Source organism: Phyllostomus discolor, chromosome 9, assembly GCF_004126475.2.
Source record: "Phyllostomus discolor isolate MPI-MPIP mPhyDis1 chromosome 9, mPhyDis1.pri.v3, whole genome shotgun sequence".
NCBI lineage: Eukaryota > Metazoa > Chordata > Mammalia > Chiroptera > Phyllostomidae > Phyllostomus > Phyllostomus discolor.
In genome coordinates this window covers 17,248,486-17,262,982 of record NC_040911.2, presented here as the reverse complement: position 1 = coordinate 17,262,982, position 14,497 = coordinate 17,248,486, and the positions used below count along the sequence as shown (strand labels likewise).

Genomic DNA, 14,497 nt, shown 5'->3' with positions numbered 1-14,497 from the left:
TGTGGTCCACGGCCACGCGTTTCCTCTCCTTTGCCGTTTTCCTCTCTGTGAAGTGACATTTGCCCTCTGGCCACTTAAGTCGGAGAAACGTAGAAAAAGGGTACAGGTTATAATTCCCTCAATCGAAGAAGCCACTCGGGTTTCCTGTGGGAGCAGCACCTGTGTAGTTACGTGGCCGGCTCACGCCAGCGCAACCCCTCTGCTGCGCTGGGTCTCGGCCGCCACGGAGACGGATGCTTTTCGTGACGACCCCGATCTATTTAAGCCGCTCTGGTCCCAAGAAGTTCTCTCAAAGTCAGATCAACACCATGCTCAGCTCTGTACGCCCAGGTCAGCACGCATGACAGGTACTGCCCTCAATAGCTAACACCTGGATGGACACACTTTCTATACAACCTCACTGGCTTCACCTCCAGACACAGCAGACACACACCAGTTTCCCAGATGGAGCAGTCAGGTAACATAAAAAAACAAAATACAAAACAAAAAAAACCCAAACCACTTGGTCACTCCAGAAACCAGTGCGGCTCGCCCCGTGGGCAGGCGCAGAAAGTTAGGCAACTCATGGAGTCAGGCCACTACAGGCGTGGTGGCTGTCCACAGCTGTCCCCTCCTCACTCACGTTCAAAAACAGATGTGACTCGAGGGGCGGCGGCCTGGCTGTGGCAGGGGGAGGGGACTAGGGTGTAAATGAAATAATAGGGAGGATTCGACTCCGTCTCAGAATGAGCAAAACTGCCACCACAGTGCCTCTTTCCAAAAGTTAACATTTCAAGTGGCAGTTTGGGAAGGAAATCCTCTCTTGGACCTCTTCCCAAACTCTGCCGAGAACATGAAGGTGAGGAGATGCAAGACAGTGTTCTGGATTCAAGCGGGCACCCTGAGGCCACAGCGTTCGCTACCATTTTCTGTGCTGTTGGAAGGACAGTTGTCCCTCCCTTCCCTGCACATCCCACAGTGCCTGCAATCACAAAAAGAAAAGGTACAGATGCCCTTGGAACTATCTGCTGGAGGGAAGTTGGAAACGATTAGGGAGGCAGGAAAAGACATCCATCAGCATCCCTACACGAGGCCAGCAAGTCTGTGGGCATCGCAACCCTGCTGGCAACTGCGGCTGGAGCCAGACGGGATGAACAGTCGGCGGGGCCATTATCTCCATGGGTCCAAAGACCTGGAGGCAATGTGTCCTCTTTGCTGCCAAGGAAGAGGTTGTCTGATGAGGCGAAAAGCACACCTGGCCTCTCAGGATGCTACGGATGGAGGCCGGGACAGCAGGGCTGGGGCCTGAGCTGGCAGAGGAGGGCTCTTCCCAAATCACTAGCCGGGAAAAGCACATTATCGCTCCTTCCATCCTGGACGGTGTGCTGCCCCCTGGCCGGCAGTCGCCTCCTGCTGTCTCCTTGCCCTTCAAGGCCCAGCTCCAGTCTCACCTCCTCACGAAGCCACAGCTCCTCCCAAACTTGGACCTGATTGTATGTTGTTTTCTAAATGGCTTGGGCCTGTATCGCTTCTCCCAGACTGTGAGCTCCTAGTGGGCAGGGCCGTGACTTAGGTCCTTAATCCCTCACAGCCACCAGCACAGGCTAATGCTGGGTAAGGGACAAGACAGGGAGTAGGACAGACAGACACCACGATGGCAAAAAAATCTTCTCATTCTCCATAAAGCTCATGTGAGACCACAGAGCTAACACCCTCCCCTCCCTCTCCCACCCCCAAAACAGATCATTCTGTACCGCGACAGGAAACCAGCAGGAGCCTGGCCGACACACTGTCACTCTGATTTCACAGTGAGGCTGTGAGCAAGCTGGATGACTCAGAGCTGGCCTCTGCCTGCAGCGCAGTCTATTGTCAACCACACCACCCAGGACAGCTGGCCTTTCCCCGACGGCCTCTGAGAACAGATCTCCACACCCTGTGCCAGCCACTGGTCCTGATGTTGGATGACTCGTCCATCAAGAGTGCTGGTCAAACAGGTGGATTCTTCACATGCTGACACAGGTCCCCAAGGTGCCCCCCTTGCTGCTTCTCCCCTGGCTTGATCTAGTGCCGACGTCCATGCCTCCCACGGGGCAAGCCCCCCGTCAGCACCACAGGTAAGTTTTGTGCAAAGACGAGCTGGGTTTCTCGGCTCACCCCCAGGCCCCTGTGCTGTGCGGCATAGGCATGGCTGGGAGGACCTGTGATCCCACAGTTTCTTACTGAGGACCCTCAACATTTTAAGACACACCAGGATTTGATACGTGGAAAAGCTAGACATTTCTGGTATAGGCATGTTCTACCCACGTAATTATACCCACAGGGAAGTGGCTTCCTGCTCATTTCTGATGAGTAATAAACACTTTATTAAATGCTTAAACACTGTGCTGATATTATAGGGTGCAGCCAAGAGGGGGGACCCCAAATGGGCATTTAAAATGGGGTCAGAACTCAAGGTGTCTAGGAGATTTTAGGATGTCTTCACCCTCCCCCCCCAAGGGTGTGGGTTGGGGGAAGGGACAAATGGAGCAGGGCCATTGAGAGCTGTTTTGCATAGCAATAGCCTTGCAGCTAACCTCTGCAAGGCATGGTCATTTAACATATCTATAGTCTTTGGCTGGTCGCTTAGATATGTTAAATAGCTGTGGCCAGGCTCTGAGCCAGGGGAATGGAAGTAACTACCCCACCAAGGTATAACTGGGGGGCAGGTCCCTGTGAGGGAGCTTGGAGATGACTGGCTCCAGGACTTGAAGCCACGCCTGCCCAGATTCATGATGGCAGCCCAGTAAAGCTGGAAGGGTATGAGTTCTGGCATGTGAAGCCAAGTGTGGGAGGAGTCGGAAATGGGGCTGCAGAGGAAGATTGGCTCGGGGATTTAAACCCATATGCAGCAGCCCTGAGAGAGAACCATGCAGCTGTGGCAGCGCAGAGAGGATCACAGCCATTGGAGGGAGAACCACGCAGCCTTGACAGAATGGAGACTCCTGCAGCCCTGAGAGAGAACCACACGGCTTTGGCAGAGTGCGGACTCCCGTGGCCCTGGGAGAGAGGACCATGTGCCTTTGCCAGAGTGGGGACCCCTGCAGCTTTAGAAGGGGGAACCACCACCTGGTTTTAGCAGAGATCCTGGCAACTCAGCTGAGGGTTCCGGGAACCCAGGGAGGTCTCCCAGTCGAGACGGAGTACTAACTGGGAATAACCAGAGGACTGCCTGAGCCATGGACTTCTATTTCCTTTCCTGAGATACGGTACTCTGGACTGGGCAAAGGGGGAAGGAAGGAAGGACCATGTCTGTTTGTGGGTGTTTTGAGGGATTTTAGGATTTTTGATAAAGACATTAGGTCACTACTTTAAGTTTGTATAGCATTAAATAAACATTTCCTTTCCTTTTCAGAATCTCTGGCATTGAGAGACATCTTTCCTCGGGCGGCGGACATAACGGACCCGGGGGCTTCTTTCAGTAATAGTATATCATCCCAGGAACCCCCTTGTTTGTTCTGTAACACTGAGAACCGTAAATGCATTGCCTTACTCATCACAACCACCTGCGAATGTGATCATTCCATGTGATGAGCAGAGAACCCAGGCTCAGAGAGACTCACGTGCTCCCCGGAGGTTGCCCAGCCTGAAGGTACGAAGCTGACACTGGAATCCAGGCCTGACGCCAAAGCCCCAGGGTTGAGTCACCAGTGTTGTTCAGCTGGGGCCCGGGCCACAGTCTGAGAGTCTGGACTGATTTTTTTGTTTGTTTGTTTTGTTTTGTCTTTTTACAGTTCAGATTGAGCAGGAAGAAGTTTTACACCAGGCCTCAGGGCTGGCCCCAGCCCTGGGGGGCAGACCAGGACGCTGCCCTGCACCTCACTCCTCCGACCAGCCTTTGCCTGGACGCCAACTCCTCGCTGGTGTGGCCAGTAAGGTGCGTGGCAACCGCCGCCTGGCAGGGCGGCAGCTGGGCAGTGCCAGCCCCAACTCCACCGCCCACCAGCTGGTGGCCCTGAGCAGTCCCCTTCCTTCCCTGGGTCTCGGCCGCGAAAGCACATTTAAACCATGGCGTGCCCATACCCCTAGGTAACACCGACACAGGCCGTGTCACAGTGTCCCTTCTGCCACAAATTGCCACCTTATGTTTTCATCCCAAGTTACGTCATTAAAAAAACAAGCTGTCAGTCACAACCCATTCTGTTGACCTCCTGACCCGAGAGTGGGTTGTGAAGAGGCTCTGAGAAACCCAGGACTGAAGAAACCTTGTCGGGAGACCGGACGAGCAGGAGACCCAGGAGCAGGGGTGCGGCTGGTGCCTGAGGCGCAGAGCTGCACAGCAGGGGCGTGGCGGCTCCCTGAGGCCTGTGTCTGGCTCTGGGCTGCAGAACACCGCCTGAGCTGAGCATGAGCCGGTGCAGAGCGGGCCAGGACAGGTGACCTAACTGGCCGGCGGCAGCACTTCCAACTAGCAGGTGAACGGCTGCGCCTGTGGCCTCAGCCCCATTCTCTCAATCAAAGGCTGGGGCCGGACACCGCAGGGCAGCCAGGGAAGGGGCGGGGCCTTCATCCAGGGACAGGTAGCTGTCAGCGGCTTGTGTTCAGACCCCAAGTTCACTGCCTGGCTTTTTCCCCAGCAGGGAGGGATGTGGTTGAAGAGAAAGTAACAATAGTCTGCCACCCTGGCTAGAGCAGATCACTCCGAACAATGCCCCAACCTGCTGAGGTTTGAAAAGCTGCCTGGGTATGTGCATTAGTGACAGCGCTGGGCTTTCCAGGTCAAATGCAAATTCCTAAGTCCATCAGCAGCTTCCTGCCCAGGCCTCACCTTCGTGAGGGGGAGGGTGTTTCTGGGTAATTAACCACTGCTTATGAAATGGTTCACTAGCGCTAGCGTGGTGGGAAAGCGCCAGGTGGAGATGGCAGGGAAGAGGGTGCTGACCGCATCCCCTCCTCCTGTTTCTGACTCTCTCCACCCCCGACACTCACGGTCTTCTGGGGCACAGGAAACACCACAGGCTCTGGCCTGCGTCGCGGCTCAGCTCCAGTTCTCAGCAGACATTCGGCCTCTGTGACACTGGCACGCAGTGTGACTTCATGAGAGCTAGCTGGTGGCCCCCACCCCCACCCCTATTCCAGGCCAGTGTCCAGGGGGCACCCACCGTCTTGGCAGAACTTCAACAGACGCTGGTGGCTGACTGGCTTATCCACAGTGCAAGGTGGATGACAACAGCAGTGCCTTAGTGCAGACAGAACCACAGACGAGAGTCGGTACTAAAAGGCACAGGAATCCACTGACAGATAAACAAAGTGTACTGTGTGCCCATGATGGACTATTACTCAGCCTTAAAAAGGGACATTCTGACACATGCTACAACTGGGCAAACCTTGAGGGCATTATACTGAGTGAAATAAGCCAGCTGCAAGAAGACAAACACTGTGTGATCCCACTCACGTGGGGCTGTCGGAATCATCCAAATCACACAGATGGAAAGTGTCACGGCAGATCTCAGGGCTCGGCGGGGGAGGAATGGGGAGTTACTGTTTCATGGGCATGGAGGTTTGGTTGTGCAAGAGGACGCGAGTTCTGCAAACGGATGGTGGTGACGGCTGCGTGACAACGTGAATGTGCTGACGCCACTGAACTCTTCGCTTAAGATGGTTAAGGTGATAAATGTTACGTACTTTTTTACCATGAGCAAGAAAAGGGTGGGGGAGGTAAAAAGGATGAGGTGGGAGTGGAGAAGAAGAGAAATCCCCTTTGCAACTCTGGCTAGCTTATTGCCCAGGCCCACGCAGATCTGAAGTCAGAAAAGCTGCCCCAGGGGACGTCCAGACCAGACTGAGATACTTATCTCCGTCAGCATCCTATTGGGCCCCCCATGTTTGGGAACACTTTGAGGAACTCCTTCCAGCTGACAGCCCACCAGAGGGCCCCCTGGGCTGCGCCTGGGGCATCACCGGTGGGCACATACCTGGACGGGTAGCCGGCCGCACTGATCCGGATGGTCTCCAACACCCCACACGCTCGGAGCTGCTGCACCGCTCTCCTCGGGTCAAAGCTGCAAGACAACCAGGGAAGCAATGAGGGGCCGCCCTGCAAAGAGGGGCCAGAACAGGAGAGAAGGCAGACCACCTCCTCTCTCCCCGAGTTACTGGTCAACCTGCACCAGGGAGCACAGGGCACAGAGCGGGTAAAGAGCAAAGACATCGATTGGCTTCTCAGCTCTGCGCACATTCTGGGTCTCAGCTGGGATAACCCTCTTCTGCGTCTACTTGAGTTCTCTCCACCCTCCAAGACTCATGCTGGCCTCCTCTCCAAAGCCTTCCTTTATGATTCCCATCCCCATGGGCACCTGTCTTCATTCAATGGCCAAAACATATATACTCGTGGCTCAGGAATTAAAAGGGTGAGTTTCAGGAATTTCTGGGCCTGAATGACACGGCCCCTTGCCAGCTGCCCATTTGGGGCACGCGACATGAGGTTTGGGCCTCAGTTTCCTCATCTATAAAACTGAGGTAGTAACAGTACTCCTCTTACAAGGTCAGTGTGAGGATGAAATGCCACGGCCCAAGAACGCAGTCAGAACCTCGCCTGGCACCACATGAAGGGCACATGTATTGTCCGTTACGGCCGTGACAGCTGCTCTCAGTGCAGAGCCACGCCGGTGAAGGACTTCACCTTCCGGTCTCTGGAGACAAAAGAAACGTCTTCAACAGCTCACGAGCCTCTCAATGCTAAGCCCAGCGCTGGAAACCCAGTGTTCGTTCAAGCACAGCTATGTAGGAAAACAGAGTCAAGCCAGACACGGCCAGGTGTCCTCAGCATATCCACACTTGCGGAGGAGGGGGGGGGTGCAGAAAGTGCACCCCACAGGGCGGCATGTGGCAAGTGTGGTTCAACTGCTACGAGAAACCAGAGGAAGGGTGCTGAGGCTGGCTGAGGTAATCAGGGAGCCTTCGTGGGGAGTGAAGCTGAACGAGAATTAACCACGATCTATAGTTTGCTAAGGCCGTTGGCCCAATCTGAGAAGCGAGGAGACATAAATGCTCCCTTGGCTCCTGGCTGGTCCGCAGCTCAGCCCAAGCCACGGGCCAGGCCCCCTAGACTCAGCCCCGGGTACCACGGGTCACACTGGCTTCCACACACGCGTTGGCCATGCAGTCAGGCCGCCTCCGGCTCTGTTGGAAAAATGCGGGAGGAGGCTTCTTCGCCTATAGAACCCCACTGAGCGACCTCCATCATACCTGTCTGCCGCGCTCCCTGACAACCCCGGGTGTTCTCGTCCCGGCAGCTGGGCCCACTCAGGATTCTGGAACCCTGCAGGAAGGCCCAGCCTGGGGCCCGCCACCCTCGAGCCACCTCTCTCCACTGGAGACTCTTTCTTGTCCCCCCACCTCTGTACGGCCTGCTCAGCCTCCTCCAGAGCCCTGCACACCGAGCTGGTCCCATGGGAGGCAGTGGCCAAGGATCTCTGAGCTCGGTTTGCACATTCTTCCCTGCTTCCTGACGACCTCAACACCACTTCCTTCCCCCGGGTGAGGGAAATGAGCGAGGGTGAAGGAGCAACTGGCCCCAGCTCTGCTAGTGCCACTTGGGGCGAGACACACTCCCTCTGTAGCTCAGGCTCCTCATCTAGTCACTAGGAGACAAGCTGTCCAACTCTGATTCACTGGTTGTCATAATGATCAAGGGACGTAAAGGAGAGGAACGCTATTAGGAAAAAGGAGACACCACACAAAGACGACACTGTCGTCCTCTTTCCCTGCTCGTGTACCCTCAGAGGGCCCGTGAAGACAGCCAGGCTTCTGCACTTGACTGTCATCTCCCCGACTGCAGACTCGCTGTCAAGTGCACCTCGCAGTCTGCCTTCCTCACGAGGTAACTGGGAGTGAAAACCAGCCCTCCCTCCTGTTAAGTTCTGGAAGGCCACGGTGTGTTCAAGCAACACCTACACCTGGGCTGGAGAACCACCTAGGATATACACAGGGTCAAACTGTTGAAATGCAGGGTTACACTTCACTCTCCCGATAGAAGGTGCAGGTTGAGCAGAGCCAGACGCTTGCGGGGTGCAGAGCAAGGCCCCTGTGGTGTTAGGCTGGGCTCCACCTCAGCCGCCACGGGCCCCTTAACTCGTTTTTGCACAGGCTGCAAGCCCCCCACCACCTCGCCAGGCTCATGGCATCCTGTGTGGTCATAATTCAGACCCCGAGACTCCCAGGACTGCTGGCTTCTGAGACCAGGGGACTGGCTTCCAGGAGACCTGGCCAGCTCCTCTGAAGAGCCATCCCAGATCGCTGCCTCCCCACTGGACACCCATTCATGCTCTCCCCTCTTGATCCTGCACCGTTAGAGTCCCAAAGACGGTCACTTCTATGTCATGCCAGTTATTTGTGACTGGCAACTCCTTAAGGATAAGGGACACATCTTACTCACTGTCATTCCACCTGCCCATGCCCAGTGCCCAATGAGTATTAGATTTGATAGCTTTTTTTTTTTTTTTAAATAAAGCAAGCAGCAGCCCTGGCTGGCATAGCTCAGTGGATTGAGCTCAGGCTGCGAACAAAAGCATCGCAGGTTTGATTCCCAGTCAGGGCACATGCCTGGGTTGCAGGCCACGGCTCCCAGCAACCGCACATTGATGTTTCTCTCTCTCTCTTTCTCCCTCCCTTCCCTCTCTCTTAAAAAAAAAAAGCAAGCAGCAGAGGGAAAAAGACCTGTATACAAGAAGACGTTATCACAGTATTTAGTGTGGGACAGCAGTTCTCCACTGGGGACCATTTCGTCCTCTAAGCAACACGTGGCAATGTCTTGAAACACCATTAGCTGTCTCCATGGTGGGGAGGCAGCTAGCATGTGGGGGACACAGGCCAGGGTGCTGAGCTCCTCACCGTGCACGGGACGGCCCCACAACAAAGGCCCACCTAGCCCCAAAGGTCCATTGTGCCGGGGCTGATAAAGCCCGGTTGTATGGAATGGGGGGAGGGACCCGGCACTTTCCTTCCAGAATAATGTTGACTATGTTCTACATTTTAATCCCATGAATTATCTTCTTGAGCCCATTCATAATTATTGTTTAACCACAGTTAACAGGTGGAGGGACGAGAAGGCGTAAAGGACTAGGCTTGCGATTAGCCGAACAACTGGTGGCAGAGCTTGGACCAGAACTCAGGCTTTCTGAGTTGGTTCCATTTTCTCCCCACCTTCTTTACCGGGAGGAAGACTTCTGGCCCCAAAGGCAAAGGAAGGTCTTAGAAAAATGGGGGATATTAGGACTAGGAAGTCCCTTTCAAGGTCCTCAGCGTCTTCTCATTTGCAAGGGGAGGCCCAGCCAGGTAAAAAGCACAGGGCAGGCTGGCGCCAGGTCCTGTGAACAAACTGCCCAAGGTCACAGCTGGCTGGGCCCGAGCTGATAGCCAGCCTCCTCTCTTCCCTCCCGCTCTTGCCCTTCACACATAATCGACGCCTTTCACACATGCTGCTCTTCTAACCACGGCTTTTCCACGGCAGTCAGCTGGTAAACAGATGCCCCCGGGGTGGGGGGAGTTCCTGACCGCCTTGCAGAAATTCGGAGCAAGGGAAAGAGTGAACACTCGGCACGCTTCACGGAAGGCTGGTTCAGTGTTGTCTCCCTAACCTTTCCTGGCACCGGGCCCATGCGAGTGCAGGCCGGGCTTTACCAGAGGAGGGGAACGGCCGAGGCTGTCAGTTCAGTCATTCATTCTGAGAGTCCGAGCTGCCAAACTACATTATGTCACAGAAAGTTATTATGCTAGGACCAAAAAGGAAATCAGAAAGCTGGGAAGAAAGTCCTTTAAAAACGTTTAAGTACATCTCTTTCTGGACAGAGGAAATAGCATCGCGGAGGCTCGGGGGACTGGAAGCAGAGGCTGCAGAGGTGAGGCCGTGCCAAAGGCTTCGAGCAGCTTTCCACGCAAGAATGAAGACGGTCTAAAGCCAGGTGATGACGGAAGGCAGGCAAAAGGGAGACCAATGTGAGGAACCTTTGCCTCCATGGGATTCTGACAATGACTGGCCCCTGGGGAGGAAGGGAGGAGGAAGAATCAAGGCTTATGCTGTCCAATATGGCAGCCATGAGCCACCTATGCGTGTCTGAATGTAACTGAAATGAAATTCAGAATTCAGGTTCTCACTCCCACTAGCCGCGGTCCAAGCACTCAATAGCCACCTGTGACCAGCGGCTGCCATGTCGGACAACGGAGACTGCAGGACGGTTCTGTCATCACAGAAGGTCCTGTTGGAGGGCAGTGGTCCAGAGTGACTCTCAGGTGTCCAGTCCGGAGGACCGCCAGTGGGCAGGTGAGGTGTCAGGAGATGGTTATGCCCTTTATTCCAACAGAGACCAGATACAGGGGAGCCTGGTGGGGAAGGGACGAGCCTGGTTTCGGATGGGGGGAATGGGCGGCAGCGAAAGAAGCGGCAGCATCAAGGTCTGGAACTTGGTGGAAACCAGAAAGAGGCGAAAACATGTAAGTATCACGGCTCCATAGATCTGGGTGGAATCCACCACGTAAGAACAGGCAGACTTGAAGGGGACGTTCAAGGCAGGGCTAGAGGCAGAACTGGATTGGAGTGGGCTGAGGAGTGAGGGACGGCAGGCAAGGGCGGGGGATGACTCCAGAGACTCAGCCGCAGAGGGGACGGGGGAAACGGGAGTGCCGGTGTATGCCGTCACCCAACCCTGCACTGGAGGCCAAGTTGCTTCAGTACTAGCAGCCTCCCTGGCCACCCAGCAAGCCTCCGTGTCTGGACTGAACACCCACTGTGAGACACACCCCTGTCGGCACTCAGTGGCACACGTTTACGTAGTTCTCTGTGTGCACTGCCCTCGATGCCACTGTAAGGGACACAGGATGGGGGACTGCATGTTCTCTTCCCCTTGAATCCTCCCGGGCAGCAGAGGGGTGACCTTGGTGAACGTCTGTGGGCCTGCGTTCAGCATAGAAACCGTCTGGGGAGTGTAAAACCAGCCATGCCCCCCGCTGAAGACTGCAGACCGCTGTGAGGCCCGGCCTGCCTGTTCCCTGGTCCCCCTGAGCCCCCGAGGAAGCCCCGAGAGGCTGCACTTGATGGGCTGGGCCAGCCTGACTCCAGCCATGTGGAGCGGGCCGACACCTGTGCACGCACTTACTGGAAGGGGAGCTTCTCGTCGTTGGGCTTGATACAGCGGACATAGTGCGGCGTGGTGGCGTTCAGGGTCTCCATGAGCAGGTGCAGGGAGGTGCGGAACTGGGGGGGCAAAAGTCACGCCTGGTTATTTATTCATCTTCAACATTCTGTGGATGCAGAATCAACCTAAAGGAATGCCCACAGGCTGGTGGCAGTAGTTGTTACTATAGTTGTTTTGACTATTACTGTTAATCCAGGACAGGGAGAAATTCAGAGACCTGGGGTCGGGTTCTGGCTCTGACACCCTACCTTGCTGGATGACTACAATCAAGTCCCTCCTGTATCCCAGCCTCAGGGCTCCTAAGACCAAAGGGGGAGAGACCACCCGTGGTGGGTCTAACTCAGTGTGGTGGAGCAAGGAGACGAAAGGCGAGCAAGTGCTATAAAAGGGGACCACTGTCCCCAGGGGTCTCCCACCCCTAAACCCGAGCCCTGAGCCTACACTCCTGCTGGGGCGTCCCGGAGACCACGGCATCTAGATGAACCTCCAGAGCGGGCAAACCCAGGGACAAGACCAGGTCAGGGCTGCCGGGACTCGGCAGGCGCTCTCGTCTCTTCTCATGGAGACCTAACACACCCCGGAGCCCCCACCGCAGGAGAGGTGGTCTCTCAGTGTTCTGAGTCTGCAGGCTTATTCGGATCCTCCTCCACGCCCTGTCAGCTTCTACACCCTTTCGCCCCCCCCCACCCCCCACACCAGGCACCTGTGGCACCTTGACGTGCCCCAGCACGGGGTCAAGTGCACTGAGACTGCGGTCACCCCCTTTCCCCCTCCTGGCTGTTCCCTCCAGAGACACTTTCACAGTTTTCTTCTGCAAACAGCAGAGGAGGATGGAGCTGGGAGGCCCCCGAGGCCACCCGGGCCTCCCTCTGGCTCCACGACCGTCCTCCCCCTACAGAGGCCGGCGCCGCACACGCGCCATGGCCCAGGCTTCCTGCCGCGAGCCCCGGGGCTGACCTGGTGGCCCACGGTTTTCTTGTGCTCCTTGTTGGCGGCTTTCAGCTGGGGTCTGGCGGAGCGGACGTGGATCTTGGCGGACGAGCCCTTTGCAGACGCCGAGGAGGCAGGAGCGGAGTCCTTGCCATCGTGAAACAAGTCGGCCACCAGGGGGAACTGGAAACAAACAGAGGGGGAACACTGAACAGAAGAGCTCTTGGGCTTGAACTCGAGCTTTGCTGAAGTTCTTTCAAAGCAGCTTTCCAACAGCTACCCAAGAGGAGTGAAAACACGTGCCGAAACTTGTACGCCGATGTTCGTAGCGGCCACGAAACGGAAACCATGCAAATGCCCATCGGCTGGGAAATGGGTGTGCCAGCTGTGGTGTGTCCGCATGGCGGACGGCTGTTATTCAGCAACGTACAGGAGTGACATTCTGACACATGCCGCCCTGTGGACGAACCTCGGAAACGTGCCGCGTGGAAGAACCAGTCATAAAAAGTCATGGTGTGAGACTCATGTACCGGAACCGCCCAGGGAACAGAAAGTGGTTTCGTGGTTGCTGGGGGAGGGAGAAAGCAGAGTCCCTGATCGTGAGTATGGCATTTCGTTCTGGAGTAATGAGAACATTCTAGAACTCAGAGCGTTCATAGTTGGACAACTCGGTGAATATACTAAAAACTGCTGAATTGTACATTTTCAAAGGGTAAATTTTGGTCAAGAATTCTATGTCAATTTAAAGGAAAAAAAAGGTAACTTTCCCAAACGATCTTTCTCAACCTTCAAAGACAAGCAAAAATCCCGTCCCTTGTGGCAGTAGCAGCTGGCTGCACTCTGACAGGACTGCCCTTTACTAACGGCCTCCACTCTTCCTGTGGTCGGGACTTGTGAAGGTGTTTCGCTTCCCCGAGCCTTTCTTTAGCCATCCGTGCGATGGAGGTCAGCATGCACCTGTTACCCAGAATTGGTACGAGACTGAATAAGATGGCCTTCCCGTCACTCAGGTGGGGAGTTTGGTCTTTATCCTAAGAACAATGTGAAGGCCTTTTTAAAAAAATAACAGACGCTAACATTTACCGAGCACTTAGAATGTGCCAGGCATATGTGAACTCATCTAATCGTCCCGATAACCCCACGGTACAGGCACCACTACATCCCATTTTACAGACGGTGAACTGAGGCCGGGGGCCCCAGGTCACGGACGTGCTGAGTGGCCAAGCCAGGATGTGCACGCAGGCGCGGGGCTCCAGCGCCCCAGCGCCCCAGTGGCGGTGTGACACGAGAGAGGCAGGGGCCGGTGACCGTTCGGAGAGGACCGCTCCGGCTGCGGCACAGGCAGAGGCCGAAGTACCCTGCACGACCAGCACTGTGACGGGTGCCCGGAGGAGTGAGGAGACTGGCAGAGATTATAACCGAGTCGATTTCTGGAAGGAAAGGTGCAATAGTGGAAAGGGCACAGAGCAAGGGTCAGGAGAGCTGACTTTTGAATGTGACTCTGCCACTGAATTAGCTGCATGACCCATGGCCAACCTCTTAACCTTACGAGATTTCCATTCTCTGCATGGGGGAGGGACTGGAATCAGATGACTTCTTTAAATCACCCCCTGAACGCCCGAATTTTCTCCCTCCTGTAATCACTCCCCGTTCACTGGCTCCTTCCCTTCAACAACTAATTGTGCTCAGGTGACTTTTATGCTTTAAAAAAAACCTCCCTGCTCAGCTGCTGCTCCTCTCTCTCTCCTTATCCCAGGCGACCTTGGGCAAAGTGTCCACCACCTTTCATGCTGCCCCTTCTCAGACCTGCCTGCATCACACATCCCCTGCCTATGCCCCACGCTGCAGGAACCGGCCTTGAGAGCAACTATAGGGGGCCCTACTGGCCAAATCTCGTGGTTGGAGGTGGCACAGTTTCATTCTGCATGCCCCCACCTCTGGAGGCCTCTGCACCCCTGACCCTGTCTCCTCTCTGAAGACCCGCTTCCTGCTGCTCAGCATCTCCCCTTCCTCCAGCTTGCCCCCCCACTTCCTTCACTGACCTTTTCCAGCACCACTCACTGGTCTGTCTTCCTGCTCGTCTCTCCTCTACGTCGCTGCCTCCCATAACCGCATCCCCACCACGGATCTTCTCTCTCTAACCCTCATTCCCTGGTCTCTCTGGTGCCCATGGCTTCAACTACCCCCCCTTCAAGCCCACCTCTCGTCTTGGTGGTCTTCTCTTTCCGGGGTTCACAGGCCCCACTATCTGATCAGCATCTTCTGCATGCTGGGTGTCCCACTGCAGACTCCAAATGCAACACGGCCCGAACCTGCTCACCTGCTGTCTTCCCAAATTTAAGTCAGAGGTCCCGCCATCTCCGCACTTTGTATCCGAATCAACTACCAAGCTCTGCCCACGATTAAATTTCAGCAGCCCT

General features: G+C 55.5%; 1 protein-coding gene across 2 annotated transcripts in view; it reads right to left on the bottom strand.

The window, feature by feature from the left end:
- Positions 1–14,497, bottom strand: part of MYO5B (myosin VB) — a 249,411-nt gene that overhangs the window by 60,910 nt on the left and 174,004 nt on the right. For both annotated transcript variants that reach the window (XM_036010235.1, XM_036010236.1), the window contains exons 15-17: positions 12,105–12,260; positions 11,109–11,206; positions 5,931–6,017 (exon numbers count right to left, since the gene is read on the bottom strand). In XM_036010235.1, coding sequence (XP_035866128.1) covers positions 5,931–6,017; positions 11,109–11,206; positions 12,105–12,260 — 341 coding nt within the window. The remainder of the gene's footprint in view (positions 1–5,930; positions 6,018–11,108; positions 11,207–12,104; positions 12,261–14,497) is intronic.